Source organism: Mesoplodon mirus (assembly GCF_964341445.2).
Source record: "Mesoplodon mirus genome assembly, chromosome: 8".
Lineage (NCBI taxonomy): Eukaryota > Metazoa > Chordata > Mammalia > Artiodactyla > Ziphiidae > Mesoplodon > Mesoplodon mirus.
In genome coordinates, this window is record NC_138984.1 from 36,246,380 (window position 1) to 36,267,513 (window position 21,134).

At 35.7% G+C, this 21,134-nt stretch overlaps 1 protein-coding gene across 2 annotated transcripts; it reads left to right on the forward strand.

The window, feature by feature from the left end:
• Nucleotides 1-70: 70 nt before the first annotated feature.
• On the forward strand, nucleotides 71-19,198 carry TYW5 (tRNA-yW synthesizing protein 5). Of its 2 annotated transcripts, XM_082630716.1 has the most exons (8): nucleotides 71-264; nucleotides 5,044-5,198; nucleotides 9,536-9,605; nucleotides 12,007-12,051; nucleotides 12,679-12,816; nucleotides 14,568-14,655; nucleotides 15,060-15,176; nucleotides 18,130-19,198. In XM_082630716.1, exons 1-8 carry the CDS (start codon nucleotides 187-189, stop codon nucleotides 18,384-18,386), a joined length of 948 nt encoding a protein of 315 aa, XP_082486842.1. In that variant the 5' UTR covers nucleotides 71-186; the 3' UTR covers nucleotides 18,387-19,198. The 2 variants fall into 2 exon arrangements, with proteins under 2 accessions (XP_082486842.1, XP_082486843.1); XM_082630717.1 differs by lacking the exons at nucleotides 71-264; nucleotides 5,044-5,198 and adding an exon at nucleotides 8,621-8,674.
• The last annotated feature ends 1,936 nt before the right edge of the window (nucleotides 19,199-21,134 follow it).

Below are 21,134 nucleotides of genomic sequence, written 5' to 3' on the forward strand. Positions count from 1 at the left end.
CCACTTCCCTGCTCTCCATCACATGCCCGTCGGCCCCCAGCCCCGCGCTCGGAACCCGCCGCTCTCGCGACTCAGCCGGCCTCGTGGAACTTTTCTCTCCCGGACCTGTTTCCGGGCGGTCCGCGCGGTTGGAACGTGTTAGGGCCGAGGTTCCCAGGACTTGGAAGAGGACGGGCGTGGGCAACCATGGCCGGGCAGTGCTTCCCGGTACCCCGGCTCGAGGGCGTTTCGCAGGAGCAGTTCATGGAGCACCTCTATCCGCAGGTGAGGCCCTCTTGCGGGGCAGAACCGCGGGAAGCCGGTGGATACCCGTCCCTAGCGCTCCAGCGGCTCCGAATTGGTTTCTTGCGATCCAGGGTGTGGGAGAAGGTGGCTGTCGGCTGAAGGTGGCTGGTTGGCCCTGCGGCCGAGGGAGAGGGCACATGGGGGATGTTGACTGGCTCATCTGTTAAGTTTTCCGTTCCACGTATCTGGGGAGCAGGTTGACGGCAGAGCGCTGGCTACGAGAAATATTTTGCCTAAGAAGCCCTGCTAGCTGCTTAGCGGCCTTGCGGGAGTCTGATTACGAAGTCTTCTACCGTTACCATGGCAACCCAGGGAGGGTTTCCCCCCCACCCCCCGCCTCCAGTCTTCCATCGGGTTTCCTAAAATCTAGAGGAGGTTTCGCCCCCCAACCCCAGCCAGTGGCTTGAACGGCGCCTGTCAGTCTACGCGAGTTAATGGATCTGAAGAAGTTTTTCACTGCACTGAGCCAAAAGGGGAAGCAATGGGAATCCCCCGACAAACTTCCACTGGTCTTGGATTCTAACAAACGTGGGTTCTAGTTCAGATGTTCCATTCTCTTATACGTATAATTCGAACCTTAGTTCTCAGAGAAAAATACTAATGGGGAAAAAAAGTGTTTTTACTTGCTTTGCAAGGGAATCTAGGCTTCAGAAAAACTAAGAATAAAGAGGGCAGCAGATATTTACAGAAAAAAAAAGTAACCCACAGGTTTACAGTTAGCCTGCTCATGATAAAGAAACCCGCCCCCCCAGCAATTTTAGTTGATATTTACACCTATAAGGGTAGTCATTGAGCTACAGTCCTGAGTATTACAAAAGTCAGGGATGAATTTTTTTTCTTTTAGGAGTTAGCAACCTATAGGGAGGATTCAAGCCTTAATTTCTTGGGGGACTAGTGCTAGATAGGTTGTTGTCCTCCCTACCCCACCGCAGGTCACGTTAGTATAAGATGCCTTCAGGACAGTATTATGAAGACCAAATGATGTACGTATGTGGAAATGCTTTGGAAGATGAATAGCAAAAAGTGTTTTGTAGTTTAGGCTTCCCAGACAAGACATACAATATGTCACAAAGCATCACTAAGATTCATAAAGTGGAAAATTACAAACAACACTCTGGTCACAATGTAATAAAACTAGAAATTAATAACTAAATTGCAAAACAAGACATTTTTACCTGAAAACACTAAAGAAAAGCTGTGAGGGGTTATAGTCCTATCAGATTTTTAAACATATTTTAATATTTAATAGTGTGGTACGGGTGCATTAATAGACAGACCAGAGGAATAAAATAGAAAGTCTGGATGAAGATAGATGTGTGTACACACACACAAGTATTTATCCAGGCTCTGGAGTTATTTATATGTATGTGGAAATTTAGCATGTGATGAATGTGACATTTTAAAAATCACTGGGGCAAAGATGAACTTTTAAATAAATGGTGCTTGGACAAGTGGATGGTCACAGTCATTTAGAAAATGATAAAATTAGATTTATATCTGACACCGTACACAAGAGTGATCTCCAAATGGATCAGAGATCTAAATTAAAAAAAAGAAACTACGTTAAGTACTAGAGGAAAACATGGGTAAATTTCTCTGCAATCTAGGTCTACGGAAGGGCTTTCTAACTATGACTCAGGTGTGATAAATGATTAAAATTGTACATAAAATACAAACTGGGAGAAAAATATTTGCAACATATTTCATTAAAGGGCAGTAAAAGCCCATGTATGTAAAGAACTTTTAAAAATTAATGGGGGGAGGGCAAAAATCTGATTAAAAATGAACAGTTGACAAAAAGATAAAAACGGCATCTAAACACGTGAAAAGATGTTCAGTTTTATTCATAAGAGAAATTAAACTGAGATACCATTTATCTATAATATTGGCAAAAATCAAAAGTTTTTTTTTTTTTTTTTTTTGCGGTACGCGGGCCTCTCACTGTTGTGGCCTCTCCCGTTGTGGAGCACAGGCTCTGGACGCGCAGGCTCAGTGGCCATGGCTCACGGGCCCAGCCGCTCCGCGGCATGTGGAATCTTCGCGGACTGGGGCACGAACCCGTGTCCCCTGCATCGGCAGGCGGACTCTCAACCACTGCACCACCAGGGAAGCCCAAAAAGGTTTTAATAATAATATTCTTTGTGGGTCTGTGAAGAAACTGGTACTCTCACGTTTTATGCCAAGTAGTACAACCCTCATGGAGGGGAATTTGGCATATCTAACAAAACTACTGATGTGTTTACTTTATGATATGGCAATTCCTCTTTCAGAATTTACTCTGGGGTTATATTTCCAACAGTATGAAAATTTCTAGTGTCTATTATGCTTGCGAATTATTACAAATAACCTAAAAACCTATGCATAGGAGACTGATTAAATTGTCCACTTACATGAAGGTGTACTAAGCTGTAAAAAAGAATGAGGGAAATAATCTGAACTGATAGTAGTGATTTCCAGGATATACTTTTAAATTTTTTTAAAAAAGCAAATTACAAAAACAATACGTAATAAGACACTTTTTGTATAAAAAAGAAGGGGAAATAAGAAAGTATATATATTTTTGGTCACTATGCAAAAAAGAAATACAGGGACGATAAGCCAGACATTAATGAGACTGGTTATCTATAGGGGATGAATGATTACGAGGTGGGTGATTATAGATGCGGTGACCTTTTTTGTATAATTTTGACTTTGGAGATCACGTTACTGTTTTATATTCTACAGTAATAATAATAATAAAATTAACAAGGATGAGGAATGGTTCAAAAAAACCAACCAAACTCTAATGTAGAATATAAAAGTAACAAGTGAACCTAAGTAAGGAAGAGGAGGAGAAGTAACCTAGGTCACTTTTGAACACAGTACTTTGATTATGTATCAGTCTAAAACCAAAAAGAACCATAAACAATACTGAATTCTAGTTTGTAGACTTTTTTTACAGTGGTATAACTTAGCAATTGCAAAAGCACTTATTGTGAATTCTGGGATTGTACAATTGATTAAACATTGAGGATGATAGGAACCAGGTTTCCCACTAAGAGAAGGGAGTTTACAAATATATAAACAATGAATATTAGAATAAATCTTGTGGTATAAGATCAGAATTAGGTATCCATATTGGAGGTATCATGGTTCATCATACATCCATTAATTGTGTGTGTGTGTGTGTGTGTATAGTACATATTGAGAGAGAAAGAGAAATGGATAAATAGATATAACTATATGCATATGCAGAATATGTGTGTGTATATATATATTTGGGGAGGAGAGAGTGAATATATACACACCTTCATGTGTTTCCTAGCTCTGTCCACTGAGAAGGCCTAGAAGTAATGACACACCAACAATCATAAACACATTCAGCACCCAGATCATGGTTTCTAAACAGCATTCCCCACTAGAAGAAACCAGAGCTGCTTGAAGAAATGACTAGAGGGCTGGGACAGAGATGTAAAAGGATACTGGATTGTGTTATTTTTCCGTAAAGTAAGAAGTGCTCAGGTAAAATGTCACAAGAGGCAGCTCGAAGGGACTCCTGCTGGCCAAATCTGGGATAACTTGAGCATCAAAATTATATCAGTAGAATATAACTCAGTGAATAAGATAAGTGAATGGAGAAGTTAGAGCTGATTTTTACATTAGAATACCAACTAGTACATGTAGAAGGTGATGGAGTCTTTTTTTTAATCACGATTTTTACACTCATCGTAGCAATACTTGATTGAGACAGGAATTACCAGTTGATCAAAATTAACATCATAAATAATAGGGAAAATATCATGTGCTACCTGATGTGTTGCACTGAGAAAGACACAACATTGCTTTTGTGGTACCTTCTTTCCAAAAATGAGTAACCTGAATCTAATCATGAAGAAACATCGGATAAACCCAAGTTGAAGGCCATTCTACAAAATAACTAGCCTGTACTCTTCAAAAATGTCAGTGTCATAGAAGAGAGTCTGATGAACTGTTCCAGAGTAAAAGAGATATAGTAATTAAATACAATGTGGCATCTCAGAAATAGGGAAAAAAATATAGAGGATATTATAAGGAAAATTAGCAAAATTTGGATACAGACTGGATTAAAGTATTATATCAGTGTTAAATATAATTTTGATAATTATTGTTGTTATATAAAAGAATGTCTTTGTTCTCAGAAAATATACTCAAGTTTTAGAGATAAAGGAGCATGATGTCAGCAACTTACACTGAACTAGTTCAGAAAAAATTAAATTATCTTTAATATGTTTCGCTCTGTACACATATAACAAGAGTGAGAGCAGATGGTAAAGTAAGTGGAGCAAAATGTTAAATTAACAACTAGTGACTCAGAGTAAATGGTATATGGGAGTTCTTTGTAATGTTCTTACAACTTTTCTGTGAGTTTAGAATGGTATCAAAATAAAAAGTTGCAAACAGTATTTGAGTATAAAGCACAAATTTTAATCAGTTGTATTTTTTATCATAAATAACACTCTAGAGAATGCTTTAATAATACTCAGATTTCTCTTGTTTCTAAGCTTATGGTGGCACTTCTGTTTTGTTCGGGTTTATTTTCCTAATGTTAAAATTTTGTTCTAACTATATTACATGGGTCCTCTTCCTGTTTTAGTTACAGCATGAATTGTCAGAAGGTTTGATTTTTAGCATCTTGGGATAAAGAATCATTTCTTATTTGTTTTTATCCCTTTATTACCAAATACAGCTCCTGATACATTGTTGGTTTTCCCTAATTTTTGGTTGATTTTTTCCACACAGAGAAAACCTCTAGTGTTGGAAGGAATTGATTTGGGGACATGTACAAGCAAATGGACGGTGGATTACCTAAGCCAAATTGGAGGGAGGAAAGAGGTGAAGATTCATGTTGCTGCAGTTGCCCAGATGGACTTCATTAGTAAGAACTTTGTGTATAGGTATTTTCTTCTGAAGTTTATTCTGGGGATACACATAACTTTTTTTTAAACCTTTAAAATATTTTTGCATTATTATACAAAGACCATATAGCATTTTCTCTTTTGGCTAGTTTGATATAATTGTGGAATAGCTTACTAATTTTTAAAGAATGGCTTTTAAAAGACAAGAATTCTGAGCTTACATAATTATACAAAGACATTTCCAAAGACCATTTTAAAAATATGGTGTATACCCAGTACCTTCTGGAGTCATGGAAAGAGCAGAATTTCTGTAACTAAAGTTAGATTCATCTAAAGCTCGGTGTACTGTATTCATTCAATGCTTCATTAATTAGTTGATCCTCCCACATTAGTAATTGTTATCTAGAGTAATAAATTCTAAAGTCTTCCTTTATAACCTATTTTGATTTTTAAATGCCCTATTTTGGGAAGATTTTTTAATTCCAGATTGCTTTTAGATAAGTATAAGCTCATGTTTTCTTTTTCTGCCCTCTCCAGAAATATAAGACAAGTGGTTGCTATGTTTGGTATAATCTTTTATCAACGTGGATAAAGCAGGCTTAATTTTCTTTTTTGTCCAAATAATCTTAAATACTTTAAATGTCCCTCATGGTTGTCATTTTATGCCTTGGAATGTCTTAAAAGTAAAAGATAGTTAACTGCTGTGGAATATCTAAACTTGAAAGCTTTAAATGCTACAGCCTTATAGATTTAGTATGCTATTTATTCCCATTAGTTTATTCCCTTGAGTTTCACTAAAAATGTTAAATTTAAAAACAAACAGCTTTCAAATTCTGAGCACGTGCAGTTCCCAGCGAATTCAGTCTATTGAAAAACCATGTTGTTCACAAAAGACTGATTTTTAAAGAAAGGTGGCTTTCACTGTTCCTTCCAGAGTTTAAAGATGAGTTAAACAGAGCTTCTAATGTCCAGGGCCATTCTTTTCTCAGTAGAGTTTCCCAAGTTCATATAGCAGCTTGCCAAAGCATTTCTCGGTTTTTGATCCTTTGAATATTTGCCATTAGAGTTTTGGTTTTTAATAGGCCATGGTTTGAATTTAATTACCATAAATTTTTCCAAGTGTAAGAACTTTTCATTTTTTATTAAATCAAGAAAGTGGAAGAAAGTGCTGGAATGATGAGCATTTTTCAGCCTGCAGTTAATGATGTTTATTTTCCAGGGAGCCCAATGCTGTAACAAATGGGTATTGAAACTTCATCTTGAGCTGCCTTGATGTTATGTCATGTCCTATAAACTTTTCAAAACATGTTTTTGAAGCACATATATTATGTAATAGTTCCTATTCCAGCTTCCTCTAAGCCTTTCACTACAGCTCCTAAGGAGTTGCAAGATTAGTTTCTTAGAGTAAGAAGGAAAATAGATTTAGTCATTTTTGGCAGTTATCAGGGAGTAGGAAAGAAGGGAGGCATCTAGACCAAAGCCAGAGACTAGAAAGTAAGAAAACCTACGCACATATATAATTATTATCAGTTCAGTTTAAGATTGCATTTCTGCTTTTTAAACATTTGAAGATAAATATGTTTCCAAGTCTTAGCTTTTACTTCTCTCCTCTTGGTAGCTCTAACTGTTCTTCCAGAGTCAGTATACTATAAAAAAGAAGAGCCTTGTGTAGTGAAAGGATACTGTTGGTATTCTTCTGGCCATAGATTTTTTTTTAAGTCTGAATCTTATACAAGCTTTGCTTCACTGCTTCTACCTATCACATCATCTGACTCCTATCATCATCCTGCTCTTGTTTGTTATACTTTCATCATTCCTGATCTTGATTTTGCGAAGCAGCCTTTCCAAAATGGGGAGCAGAACAGTGAAGATTTTTTTCTTCTTTTTCTAAATGTTGGTAACTACTGCACGCTGCTGCATTATCATTGTTGTTAACCCCACCATCTGTCCTTTATTGAACACTTACTATATATCAGGTACTGTGCATCCTAGATTATATTACTCTTTTGAACTTCTGTGAGGTCGATTTTTTAAATAATAATTATACAGATGAGGAAATGGAAGTTTAAAAACGTTAAATAACTTTCCCAAGATTGTATAGCTCTAAATGATGGAACTAAGACTTATACCCAAATTTGCCTGACTCCACCAAGTCCTAATAATCCTCAGCCCTCTTTGATACTACCTCCATTACTGGTCTGTATGTCAGTCCAGACAAGTGGAGCTTATATAGCAGATGCCCTTCTTATTGAAACATGCATGGGATAGATAAGACCTTAAGGCCAAGTAACTTAACAATTCATATACCTCATTTCCTCTTCTCTCGGCTTAGTTTCTGTAGAAGCTCTGACAGGTACTACGACCTAAAGGAGAAGGTTGCTGGGGCCACCCGAGTTCTGCTTCTGTGGACTGAGCTACTCTATCTGGCCTCTTCTTGTAAAGGTCTTGGGTTCTCTCTAGTAAAAAAGCTAAGCCTTAGCAACTGCACCAATTTCAGAGGTAGTTTTGGCCCAGAGAGGCTTCCACATTGTTCCCAAATTCTTCAAAGATGCTTTGGTAGGAATGAAGAGTATATAGTGAGGTCAGAGATGGAAAACATTAAACAAATAAATTTGTTGATATTATTAGCCAAAACTATAGTAGTAGATTGGTCTGAGTAGATGACAGACTCCTTTCTTCTCTCTTGGAGTGCTCACTCTACATAATTATCAGCAGTGTGTCCTCAAATTCTGATTGACACCCGCTAGTCCATAATCTGGCATCAGACTCACTTACCTTTGCAAGAGGATACGAGGCAGGAAACAGTATTCCAGCAGGATAGAATCAGTGGGAGTCCTTATACCAATCCAGAAGCCATTTTTTGGCTCACCAAGAGACAGCTTACTTGTAAGGGAACAAGACTGACTATAGAGGTGGATGCAGAAACACCCTAGCTTAGTTGAGCCACTTAGTCCGCAGAAACCAGCAGCGTGAAATGGCTCATGACCTTAGCTTCTCAGTTCCTCCAGGGAACACACTCAGTTACTGAGTTGCACTGCACACAGAGAAGCCAGGTCCTCTGCTTCCTAACAAGTGGCTGTAGTCCACTCACCATCCTTCTAGTCTAGACATAATAAATAAAGGGTCTTTTTATTTTTATTTTTTTTTGGCTGCGCTGCGCAGCATGCCAGATCTTAGTTCCCCGATCAGGGATTGAACCTGTGTCCCCTGCAGGGGAAGCATGGAGTCCTAACCACTGGGCCGCCAGGGGATTCCCAAAGGGTCATGTTTTACAATAAACAATGTTACCTGTTCTAACAGCTGACATTCCACATTTATCTTAACGCAGTATGTTTCTAGGAAAACATTGCAAGGTCATCTTCTTACAAGGAAATCTTACCTCCCCAGTACAGATATCAAGTGGAAAGATATTTGAGAATAAGAGTGAAAGATTACAACTCTTAATCAGAGGTGTGGAGGACGGAGTACAGTGACCCAGATGCTTTTGAAGTCATTGTCTCGATGTTCCTGATAAGGTATCATCTGCAGATGGGGGCAGTACATTTGATTCTAGAAGGTTGAATGGATAGGATGTGATGCAGAGAAAAGATAGCCCTTCAGGCTCAAGAGCATGAGGTAAAGGAAACAAACTTTGCTTCTGTAGTGTTCAGCCCTGTTCACCAGGATGGAAGGAGACAGGCATTTGGGCAGAAATATTTAAGAAGAATAAAACCTGGTCACTTCACTGGAATTCCTGAGCTGTTCCTCAGAAGCCTGAAATGACAGAGGGTGGTACAGGAGGATGAGAGCAGTTTTGTGTGCTAGTGCCAGAAGGCAGGCAGGTTGGTGTGAAGCAGAGGGGCTTTGTCTTCATTGGACTGTTTGCTTGTTGTCTCTTCCGAAGTAGCATTGGTATTGATAGCTTGCCCCATTCATCACAAGACTTGTTTTGCCAGGACACTTGAAAATTAGTAGCAATAAAAGTTTGAAAGTTGGTGTATTTCCAAAGATACCATATATACCACAGAACCAGAAACATTTTTCTTAACAGCAACTTGGAATAGGAGTATATTGCTATGAGAAGGATCCATCTGTACTGTAGATCTATTTGAAATCAAAATTTCAGACAACCTAGGTCAAATAAGCTCAATGCTAAATGAATTTTGAAAATTTAGAATTCCGCATAATAGGTTATAATAAAAATTATGGATATTGTAAAACAGAAGATAGATCAAACTCCAACAAGCAGTGTGTGTGTGTGTGTGTATATACACACACACACACACACATATATATATATATATACACACACACATATATATATATATATAGTGACTAGAGTATTACTAGATGATGTATTGTTACTAAGTCCAAGGATTCTTTGGTGTTTATTTCAGAACTTTACCTTTTGGCAAGTTGGTTCAGAGGGCAGCTGAAGAAAAGCATAAGGAATTCTTTATTTCAGAGGTAATTGCTTTTAACGCATTTTCTTAAGAAAGCATTAATATGTAAATACTAAATTATTTTCTTATAAAAGAATATTAGATATGTAAGAACTGTAGCTTTCCATATATCCTAGCTGTGTTATTTATTAGGTCTCAAACCTTGTCCAAATTATCTTTCTGTGCCTCAGTGTTCTCATCTATGAAACAGGAATAATAACGGTACCTATTTCATAAGGTTTTTGTGACAGTTAACTAAATAAAATCCATAGAGTACTTAGCATAGTGCCTGACACGTAGGAACCACTCACTAAATGTTAGCTATTAATATTACTTCCTCTGAAAATGCTTTGGTCTGATATGCCAAGTTCAAATGCTAATGGAGAACTTTATTTTCATATCTTACTATTAGACTATTTCTATATTATTGTTATTATCAATGTGATTTCTATTGTATGTATTTACTATAATATTTGTTCAGGATTAAATGCAGAAGAATTCTACTTATTTACATTATAATCCAGCTTTAAATAATTTAAATGTCTTGAGATAAGGCATTGAGGCTTTTATAAATACATTTAAAAAAATTTACTCTTATCTCAAAAGCACATTTGAAAAATAAACTGCTTTTTAAGCTTTGAAGAAAGCTATTGTCTGCATCTGAGCCAGCTGGGCTGCTGGTCAGTTTGGTGGTAAAAAGTGTTGTGTTTTCACACTTCTCTCATCGGCTGATGTTTACACTAGATCCACCAGTATCCCTACAAACTCCAGAAATCTGTATTCTATAGTATGACTAGAATATCTACTAAAACTGAATCCATTAGCTGTACCTGAAAAATGTTTTTTAACTTTACAGCCATGCTTTAACATACATGTTCAGTTGCCCTTTGGTATCAGTCCTTTCCTGTCCAAGGGTAATGAGTGGCACAGATGTAAATAGCCATGAAATGTCAAGTGAAGTAAAAGAAACAGAGACAAGATAAAGGGATTAAAGTCTAAAAATTAGGGTGAGTGTTTAAGTAAGATGAATATGGACTATTAGTTCAGTTCTCTAGGAAGCATACGCTGAGATGGAATTAGGACTACAAAAGGTTTATTGGGAAGTAATGCCTGAGAAAGGAAAGGAGAGGATTGGGTAGAGGGTGCCATCAGACGGTGATACAGAGCTGACAGTCTCTTTGCCAGCTCAGTGTGGAACTCCTGAGCGAAGACGACCTCTTAGAGGAGTCCTGTCTTGGGTAGCAATGTCTAGGCCTTTTACCATCTTGTTTAGTCATTGCCTGGGGCTACCCCACGAAGAGCCTGACCTTTAGTTCAAAGGGTGAGGTGGACCTGCAGGAGTAAACAGCTGGCAGCTGTAACTTAATCACACTCCTTGCAATAAGTTATGAATCCTTTCTTGAAGGGCATTCTGCGGCGCATCTCTGTACCTGCCACATGAATTTACCTTTTAAATCCTGAAACATTAGAACTGGTAGAAACTCTTAGAATTTTAAAGAACATACTTTGAAATCTATTTAGCCAGTAGTAAATTTATGGAACTTATCTGATATGGTACTAGTTAAAAATTTAAAAGCAGTGAATCTAGGAGTTTAGTAAAATTTATGAACAGAGATGTATAATATATTGTTAGGGTAAATGAGATATATTTTGAAGTTTGTGTTATAATGGTCAATGTAAGTATAAAAGAGGCAGAATTCTTGAGTTGGGTTGCCCCTGTGCTTGACCTGATATATTTCAGTTCTCTAATTATTACAGGAAATGCAGGCAATACGGTGCTTCATAATTCAAATAGTTCCCTATTAGAGCTACTCAGTGAAGTTATAATTGACTATTTTTTAAAGCATCAACTTAAACTTACTACTATGAAATGACATATTTCTAATTCGTACATGAGCTGACTCTTAAGGATTTGGTTTGAGAATTATGTGATTAGGGATAAACTTAGCTTTATAAAATGCAATGTTTCAGATTTTTAAAAAATTATTTTTAAAAGTATAAAGTATTTTATTTATCTTCTGTTCTACATTTATATTATATTAGTTTGTCGTTGGCCCTTAGCAATGCTCTGAGATCATATGTGCTCTACAAATGGGAGTTCTTTTAAGTCTTAAGACACTGTTAAGATTGTAAATAATTTGGAGTATAAAGTCTAAATTAAGCATTGTGGCTTTAGATGTGGTATGTGTGTGTCGCCTTTAGGATTTATTTTACTTAATGTTTTGTGGATTCTGTCGTTATTACAAGCGGCATATAGAGACATTTCTTCATACAGCCACCAGAGAGCATTAGTAGAAAGGGTAAGAAAATGGAACTTTTTCAAAAATGACTTAAGAGGGTTAGCTTTTCAGATTCATTTCCTTCCATCTTTACTTTCTAATATTTTTAAGTGAATACTGATGTTGTTTTTCTTTGGAATGTTTAAGGATGAGAAGTACTACCTACGATCACTTGGAGAAGACCCTAGAAAGGTAAGAATTCTGAATGTAACTAGTTGTCTAATCTCTCCACAATTGAGAAATCTGTTCTACTGTTTATTTTACAGATGGCCATTCAGCTAATAAAATACAATCTAAAATAATTATAAAAATCCTGGATAATTCATATATATGTATTCAGAATCAAATTGATATGGACACAGTGTTAAGGAGTGGTCCCTAAAATGATCAAGTCAGATTCTATCTTTTCTCTTTATGGCACTATTATTTCTTTACCTTCTTTTATTCTTCTCCCGTAGTAGTACCCACAGGTTTTATGTAATTGATAACATTCAAGTTGATGACTCCTAAACTTAAATATTAGAGTAGATGGCAATTGTATGATTCTTGCTTAAAGTAGGAAGAACTTTTCTATTAGTGAAGCATATTAAGCTTAACAATAGTGATATTGTTGAATGTCTTGGTACATAGTCTGTCATCCCTTCAGTTGAAAGGTCATGCGTTGGCTATGGTCACATCCTAGTATTTTAAAGCAGTGAGCAGAGTTTTGCCCCATTCCTCCTTATTATCATGGGCTCTGATGGCAGCCTTAGATAAAATAAGCATTAGGCCAACATTGTGTTTATTATTAAAATTCTCATTATGTTTCTCTCAATGCAGGATGTTGCAGATATCAGAAAGCAGTTTCCTTTATTGGAAGGAGATATTAAGTTTCCAAAATTCTTCAAAGAAGAGCAGTTCTTTTCCAGTGTTTTTCGAATTAGCTCACCAGGATTACAACTTTGGACCCACTATGATGTATGCTACATAAATGAGAAATCTAAAACTACAGTAGCTCTTTAGAATTTATGGACTTAACATTCAGTTTCAACTTTATGGAGGTTACCCCAAAGACCTTTGACATGTAATTTGCTGAAACATGAGGTTTGAAAACAGGTGCTCTGCAAGGCAGTGGTATGGGAGTGAATTATTTTAGTTAATGCCAAAGCCTAGTTAGTTTCTTATATTTGCATTTCTCTGTAGTCTTATTCTTGGTTCCTCATTATATATATACTAAGTTTTTTGAAATGTTTTTTTTTTACATGTGAAAAGTGGACCAGATGAGGGGGAAAGCCGCAAAAGTGGGAAAAATGTTAAGGTTGTAGTATGAGGATGTTGAAGTGCTACATGACTAGATGGAACCATTGTTGAGGAGAAAGGCAGAAGTTTGTGGAGAGCCATTTCCAATTATAAGAATTTGGGGACACCTGAAGGTCTTAGGCTGTATATCCCTTGAGAATGTCAAGTGTCTACTGTATTTATTGAGCAGCAAGATGTGTAGAATATTGATCTTGATCATATATCTGTGGTGTTACAATTTTATTTGCTTAAACATATGCATATAAGTATCTAAGAATATTAAAAATCTAGTATTGTGTTTGGTTTGGTGTTGGGTGGAGAAATTTAGAAAGCTTAAAGCAATACCTAATAGGTTTCTAAAGATAAAAGAATATTTTGAAAAGTTCTGAGTTAAATTTAATAAAGTTTTAGAAGTGTGTTTTACAATTTAGCTGAGGCCCTCGGGAGGATTTTAACATAGTAACTCTATAATTAAATGAGATAGATATAAAGTCTTAGCATATTTTTTAAGGTTTTATTTACATAAATGATAAGGTGAGAAAATGATGTGTTAACTCAAACTTTTTAACTGTATTCAATGACTATATTTTATGTAGTATCCATTTTATCTTAAATATTATAAAGTTTTTCTTAAACATAAAAATAAGTCAAAGGAATGTTAGTTATATAGTTAAAGTTTACATAAGTCAAGGGTTAGTGGTAAAAGGAGAAATGCTTAGGTAGAAGTGATATGTACTCAATAAATAATCATGACTATATCTTGCTTAGTATATATTTTAATTCCTTAGCTGAGAATTATGTAGCTCTGCCTTTTAACATTTTTCAAAGTTTGTACTAATGTAGTGTACCCTTACAAACACAGGAAAAGTCAGGATTGCTCCATTATTAATAGGCTCATCAAGAAAATTTGCCAAGTTATAGTCCTATAGAAATAATTTGGAAATCAAGATACATACCTATAACCAAATTATGGTTGGCCATATAGTAAAAGAGTTTAGCAGTAGTTGCAGCAGTACCGTGTATTCTCCCAACACCTGGTTTTCCTAAGTGCTTTCAACCTGTTGTCTAATTTTGGCCTTATAGCATTCCTTGACAGATAAGTAAAATAGATACTTACCAAGGGGAGCCTCAAATAGGTGTAACTATACTTGCTGTCAGAATGGTGGGGCAAAGGCAAATAGTTTTCTGACTTCAGATTTCCTAATAGCTTGCCAATCCTTCCCATTTTAAGACAGTGTTGGAGAAATAACGACACAGTTGTGTAACACAACTGTTTTCCTTGTTAGATTAGAATATTACGATAAGTTTTAGGTAATGTGAGTCAAGCTTTATTAAAGGATAGGATTTATGGTTAACTGTTTGGAATACCATTGGTTCTGTGTATTTGAATTTTAGATACTGCTTATTCATAAGTTCTTATTCATCTTCAGGTAATGGATAACTTCTTAATACAAGTGACAGGAAAAAAGCGTGTTGTACTATTCAGTCCTCGAGATGCCCAATATTTATATTTATCAGGTACTATTTTTTTTTAAGCTTAAATTTCTGAAGTTTTATTTATTCAGTTATTTTTTTTTTTAATCTTTTCATTCTCATAGAAAAACTTTTGTAGGGCTTCTTCCTAATTATGATGTATTGTATTCTCCATTGTGTACGTGTATACATGTGATGATAGGCAATATGAAGAATGAGATTTTCAGATTATCTTAATTATATTACATGGAAGTCAATGGTTATAAATAAAGGATGGGTTACTGAAAATTGTCTTAGGTTTCAGGAGAATAGTAATCATTCTCACATTGTGAGTACACAAAAGTAGTTGTACAGGAAAAAAATATAAATATTCAAATTTATATTTGTGGTTACTTTTTAAAAAAATGCTAACTGCTCAATCTACATTATCCTTTTTTGGAACTTTTCAGGTACTAAATCGGAAGTACTGAATGTAGATAACCCAGACTTAGCTAAATATCCACTGTTTTCCAAGGCTAGACGGTATGAATGTTCCCTTAAAGCTGGAGATGTATTATTCATTCCTGGTAAGATTTCTAGACTTAAGTAATTTGCTCTTTATAATATTTGTACTCTGTCATCCATCCATTATATGATTATTTTAGTAAAAAAAATTGTTAGATGTATCCTGTCATATACAAGTTGATTTTTATACACAGATGTGTGTGTTTAAAATATGCTTAGACAAATTCTTACAGTATTAACAATCTTGTTTTCAAAGGCAACCTATAAATATATTATATATATATAATATTATACTCTAAGTTCTTTATTCTTTTATTAAAGGATATCAAACAAGATACTTTATATCTGGGAGAAGATTATACCTCATTGTACTTTTAAAATCATTTTGTTTCTAAAATATTAACATGTTTTAGAACTGTCACTTAAGTATTTACCAAGAAATAGTAAATATATTTCAAAGCCAAGAGAGATTAGAGATTTTATTAAATATCAAAATGTTACAGTCTTAATACCTATGATATCTTTTGTGTGCATTATTTTTCTACAGTCTGAATTAGTGTCACTTAATTTTTTTGAACAGTAAATAGGCATTAGTTATTGTTAGTAACCAGTGATATAATTAACATCTGTAATTATTATGCAAAACTGGATACCTGAAGATTATAGATTATAAAATCATAATTAAGATTAAAGGGATGCATTAAATTCTATTTATATAGTTTTATTTTCCATTTCTAAGTTAATATGTTTAATAACTTTTCAGTGATAATAAAATTAAGTTAAAAAGTATTAATAATAATATGATGTTCTCATTTGGGACTAGAGTATAAATTCTTTGAGGACAAGGAACCATGTTTTGTTAATCTTTGTATTGTCCTGATAAAACGTCCTTCACATAATTGTGTATAAAAATTTGATACCTTGGGGCTTCCCTGGTGGCACAGTGGTTGAGAGTCCACCTGCCGATGCAGGGGACACGGGTTCGTGCCCCGGTCCGGGAAGATCCCACGTGCTGCGGAGCGGCTGGGCCCGTGAGCCATGGCCGCTGAGCCTGCGCGTCCGGAGCCTGTGCTCCACAACGGGAGAGGCCACAGCAGTGAGAGGCCCTCGTACGGCAAAAAAAAAAAAAAAAAAAAAAAAATGATACCTTGACTTCTTAATCTTCATTGAAAACAACCGGCACATTTTTTTTTAACATCTTTATTGGAGTATAATTGCTTTACAATGGTGCGTTAGTTTCTGCTGTATAACAAAGTGAATCAGCTATACATATACATATATCCCCATTTCTCCTCCCTCTCACCCTCCCTATCCCACTCCTCTAGGTGGTCACAAAGCACCGAGCTGATCTCCCTGTGCTATGTGGCTGCTTCCCACTAGCTATCTATTTTACATTTGGTAGTTTATATATGTCCATGCCACTCTCACTTCGTTCCAGCTTACCCTTCCCCCTCCCTGTGTCCTCAAGTCCATTCTCTACATCTGTGTCTTTATTCCTGTCCTTTCCCTAGGTTCTCAGAACCTTTTTTTTTTTTTTTTAATTCCATATATATGTGTTAGCATACATTCTTTGTTTTTCTCTTTCTGACTTACTTCACTCTGTATGACAGACTCTAGGTCCAACCACCTCACTACAAATAACTCAATTTCTTTTCTTCTTATGGCTGAGTAATATTCCATTGTATATATGTGCCACATCTTCTTTATCCATTCATCTGTCAATGAACACCTAGGTTGCTTCCACGTCCTGGCTATTGTAAACAGTGCTGTAGTGAACATTGTGGTACATGACTCTTTTTGAATTATGGTTTTCTCAGGGTATATGCCCAGTAGTGGGATTGCTACAACCAGCACATATTTTTTAAATCCATTGCCATTATTTAAATTTTGGGAGCATGGTTAAGGGTGATGCAGTTCTCCCTTATTCTGTATACAACCTTAAAGGGAGGAAAAAAACAAAACAGAAATACTGAACATTTGCATATATTTTGAAGTAATAGCAAAATCCCATCTTTGGATGTAGATTTAACAAGAATGGTTACCTTTTTTCCCTGTTACATTGAATTTGGAAAAAAAGGTTCTGAAAGAAAGAGTAGTTAAGATTAAAACCATGTTTGGAACCTAGTTTTGTAAATCAAAATATTTTAAGCTTTTGTTTCTCCTAGAGCACTCAGAATGAGTTTGTTTCTAAAATTTAGCATCTTATAAATCTTCCTTTCTCCGTTCCACAAGATTAAACTTTTTTTGGATGTGACTAGTATTTCATCTTTATTATATTGTAGTGTTGCTTTAGTATTTCTGTAGCACCTGTGTTCTGAAAATACTTAGACTCAATTGAAAACAAAGAAGTAAGCTTTCTAGTGGAAGTAAAATATTAATTAGCTCTATGATAAAAGTTTACTCATCCTCTCCACAATCAAAATATTTGCTTTAGTTTTATATACTTATTATAAAGGAACTGAAAGAAATATAAGACAATTATAATTGCATTAGAAATGTAAAACTGAGGAGGCTACAGTGAATGCAGATTCAAGCAAGTTAGAAAACCAAATGCAGCTTGCACAGGAAGTCTTTGAGAACAAAAGTACTGTACTGAGTCAGAAAAGGTCAAAGATACTCCTCAAATAATTGAAATGTTCTGTGTATAAAAAATGAACACTTTTGATGTGGTTGTGTGACTCAGGAAGTGTAAACAAGTAACACAAAACACAGCCTCAAATTACAGAACTACAAAACAAATATAACTTTATTATGTCTTTCAAGTTAAAAGGAAAAATTGCTACTTCCAAAGGTTTTAAACGTAGGGTTGTGCTATTGACACTTTAAATTGGTTGGCAATTCATAAAAGTTAAAATGATTCTGTTAAAAGCTGGGAGTGTGCTAACGAAGGGATCTAGTTACAAGAATTATTTCTTGCATTGGCTATAATGCAATTCGTGATATTTCACTGACATTTTGGTTTTTTTTTTTTAACTGTAGCTTTTATTTTTAACTTTTTTTTTTTAACTTCTCCAGCTTTATGGTTCCATAATGTAATATCTGAAGAGTTTGGAGTGGGAGTGAATGTCTTTTGGAAGCATCTTCCATCTGAATGCTATGATAAAACGGATACCTATGGAAACAAAGATCCTACAGCAGCATCAAGAGCTGCACAAATTCTGGACAGAGCCTTAAAAACCCTGGCTGAACTACCAGAGGAATACAGGGACTTCTATGCACGGCGAATGGTCTTGCACATTCAAGACAAAGCCTATAGCAAAAACTTTGAATAAATATTGAAGTGAATGCAATGAGCATAAACTTTTAAATACAGTTCAACTCAAATATTGGAAAAGTATAACAAAATGTAAATTATTTTTTTAAAGGTTTATCCTTTGTTAAAATAGGAAAGATAAATCAATCTCAGATTTACAGATTAAATAAGTATGAAGGCATGTTTGTTGTGGTTTCTACTTAATACAGATTGTTATGGTTGAAAAAGTGCTGCAGTGGGACAGCTCTTTAGCTTTCAGGTGCAAATAACAAAATCCAACTTAAAATGACAATAAGAAAATGTATTGAATCATTATACATGAAGTCTACTGATAGAAAGGGCTTCAGTATTTCTGTTCCAGTGATTCAGAAGGGTCACCAGGAACCTTTGGGGGTTTTTTTTCTCCCCTGTTTTCAACTGCAGCATTGGCATCATAGTAGTGCTGGCTGCCCTCGTGGTCATGGGATGGTTGCCAGTAGCAGTTGGGGCTGTGTGCATGTTCATTTACATGAAGTGGAGGAATCAGGGAGGATTCCAGGGACCCTCTTAACATGCAAAGCTTTCCCAGAATTTGCCCCAGATGCTTGGGTCTCATTGATCTACAGTGGCTTAGACCTGTCCATCCCTGAGCCAGTCACTGGTAAAGGATATGGAATAACTCTTAGGTCAGTTGGAGCTACTGGAGCTGGAAGTAGAATCCGCTGCCCCTGAGACACATGAGGTAGAATGGATAATTTTTAGAATCAGAATCCAGACAAGGAAAAAACATGGGCAACGAACAATATGTACTACATTAATCTTTTGAGCTTTTTATAACATACAGATGCCTAGGCCCCATCTTTGTAGACTCTGATTCAGTCTTTTTGGGGTTTGGCATAGGTATCTATTTAATAGAACTCATAGATTGTTTTGATACATAATTAGGATTGAGAACAACTGGATTAGATGATAGTGATTTGGACTATTAGTTTTGTGATTTGTCCAAAGCAAATGTTTAATCTGATCCTGGTTTTCTTGGTACCCAGTAAACGTTAGGCCTGACCTTTTTAGTTTGTGAATGTCAGAAAATATTCAAATCAGTTTTAATTTATACCTATGGCTAAACTTTAACCTAATTCAAGTTTTTCCCAGTAGATGTTTTCTGCCTATCCCCCTTTTTTAAAAAAAAAAAATTTCTTTTAAGAATGAATACATGAGATCCCAATAACGTCATTATTGAAGACAATCAGCGATTGTATGTGGGTCTGTGCCATTCTTTGTTTTGCACCTAGTAATTTTATTGCAGTGTCATTGAAGAAAGACCATATATATTTACTGAATACATATGTGCCCATCTAAAGCAATCTGAGTACATTGATTTAGTACATTTTAATTATGGAGAAAACTTTCTCTCTTAAAAATAATTCATCCACTCATACCGTGTTTGAAGTTGGATTAATTTCAGGTATAAAAAGCAAATTACAACAAATAAGAAAGGAAAAGTATATAAAAAATTGTTCTCAACTTCACAGGCATCTTTGGGAAGAGAGAATGAAGTTACTCAGGTCAACAAAAGTAAGTCTGTCAAAAAATTGTTTTATATCTAATTATTAGATTTTGATTTTTATTATTTCTTAGGTTAAGCAAAGAACTTCTTTAATGATTTTCTTTGGGAAGAAAAAAAAAAAGCAAAACCCCTTTTAGTTGGAATAGTATTTAGAGTCAGCTCTTTAATAAACCCTTTTTTTTTTAACCAGTAAGAGAATCAGGGCAAAATATGTATGTCCACAGTCATGTGGAAAACTGGGAAGTAAAGCTGAGATTACAATTTGCCTAACGAATATTCATTTTAATTGTTTATTTGGAAAGTAAACTGGACTTTAGGCAAGTTAATCTAAGAAGCTTATTTTCCTCATCTTTAAAATAAAACTTGAACTTTATAGGATTGCTACAGAAATAAAGGAGATGGCTCAAGGGCAGGAACATAGTTGATGGCTGGTGCTAGCTTCCATTTAATATTCCTTTGCTGAGAGATTTGAGGTAGTTCCTGTTGCAACATTAAATTATAATATCTACAATACTGATGAATCCTTTGGGAGGTTTTATTTATTTTTTGGGGGGGGTTTTAAAATTCCTGGTCATAATTTTTAATGTTAGGGTCTTTTATGTTTATTTTTTCGGCCACGCTGCACGGCATGTGGGGTCCTAGTTCCCTGACCAGGGCCTGAACCCATGCCCCCCTGCATTGGAATCAGTCTTAACCACTGGACTGCCAGGGAAGTCCCCTAGGGTCTTTTGTTTTAAATGCAAAATATTTTAATCTTTTTTGCCTACCTAGCTGAGACCAAATGAGATGTTTTTCATATATAAAATAGTACACAGCATGTTAGCTGCAACTTGTCAGGAATTCCAAATCTCAGAATTTTGTTGCTGAAAGGGATCTTAGAAATCATCCAGTCAATCCAGATTGCTTAAATGACTGTCTAGGCTGACACAGCTGGGTGATAGAAACTTGAAATTATAGTTGTGGTGCCCAGATTAGTAACTCTCCATTCTTACCCTTAGGTGCAGCTCATCTCAGATACTTAGGGATACATTACATAGTTATTCTCTGGTTACATTTCAGGGGCACAAAGGAATTTTTTTCCTCTGCCAGCAAAACAACTCAATGTGCTGCTTGCTACACAGACAAGAGATACAAAGTAAGACTAATGAACAAGTAGACAGCAGAGTGTAATATAAAAATGGAATAGTATGCAGTCAGAGAATGAGACAGGTGTATGTATGT

Coding starts and splice junctions, on each gene's coding strand:
- TYW5 (XM_082630716.1), top strand. CDS start 187: ATGGCCGGGCAGTGCTTCCCGGTACCCCGGCTCGAGGGCGTTTCGCAG. Junction 265..5,043: donor TGGAGCACCTCTATCCGCAG/GTGAGGCCCTCT, acceptor TTTTCCACACAG/AGAAAACCTCTAGTGTTGGA. Junction 15,177..18,129: donor AGATGTATTATTCATTCCTG/GTAAGATTTCTA, acceptor TAACTTCTCCAG/CTTTATGGTTCCATAATGTA.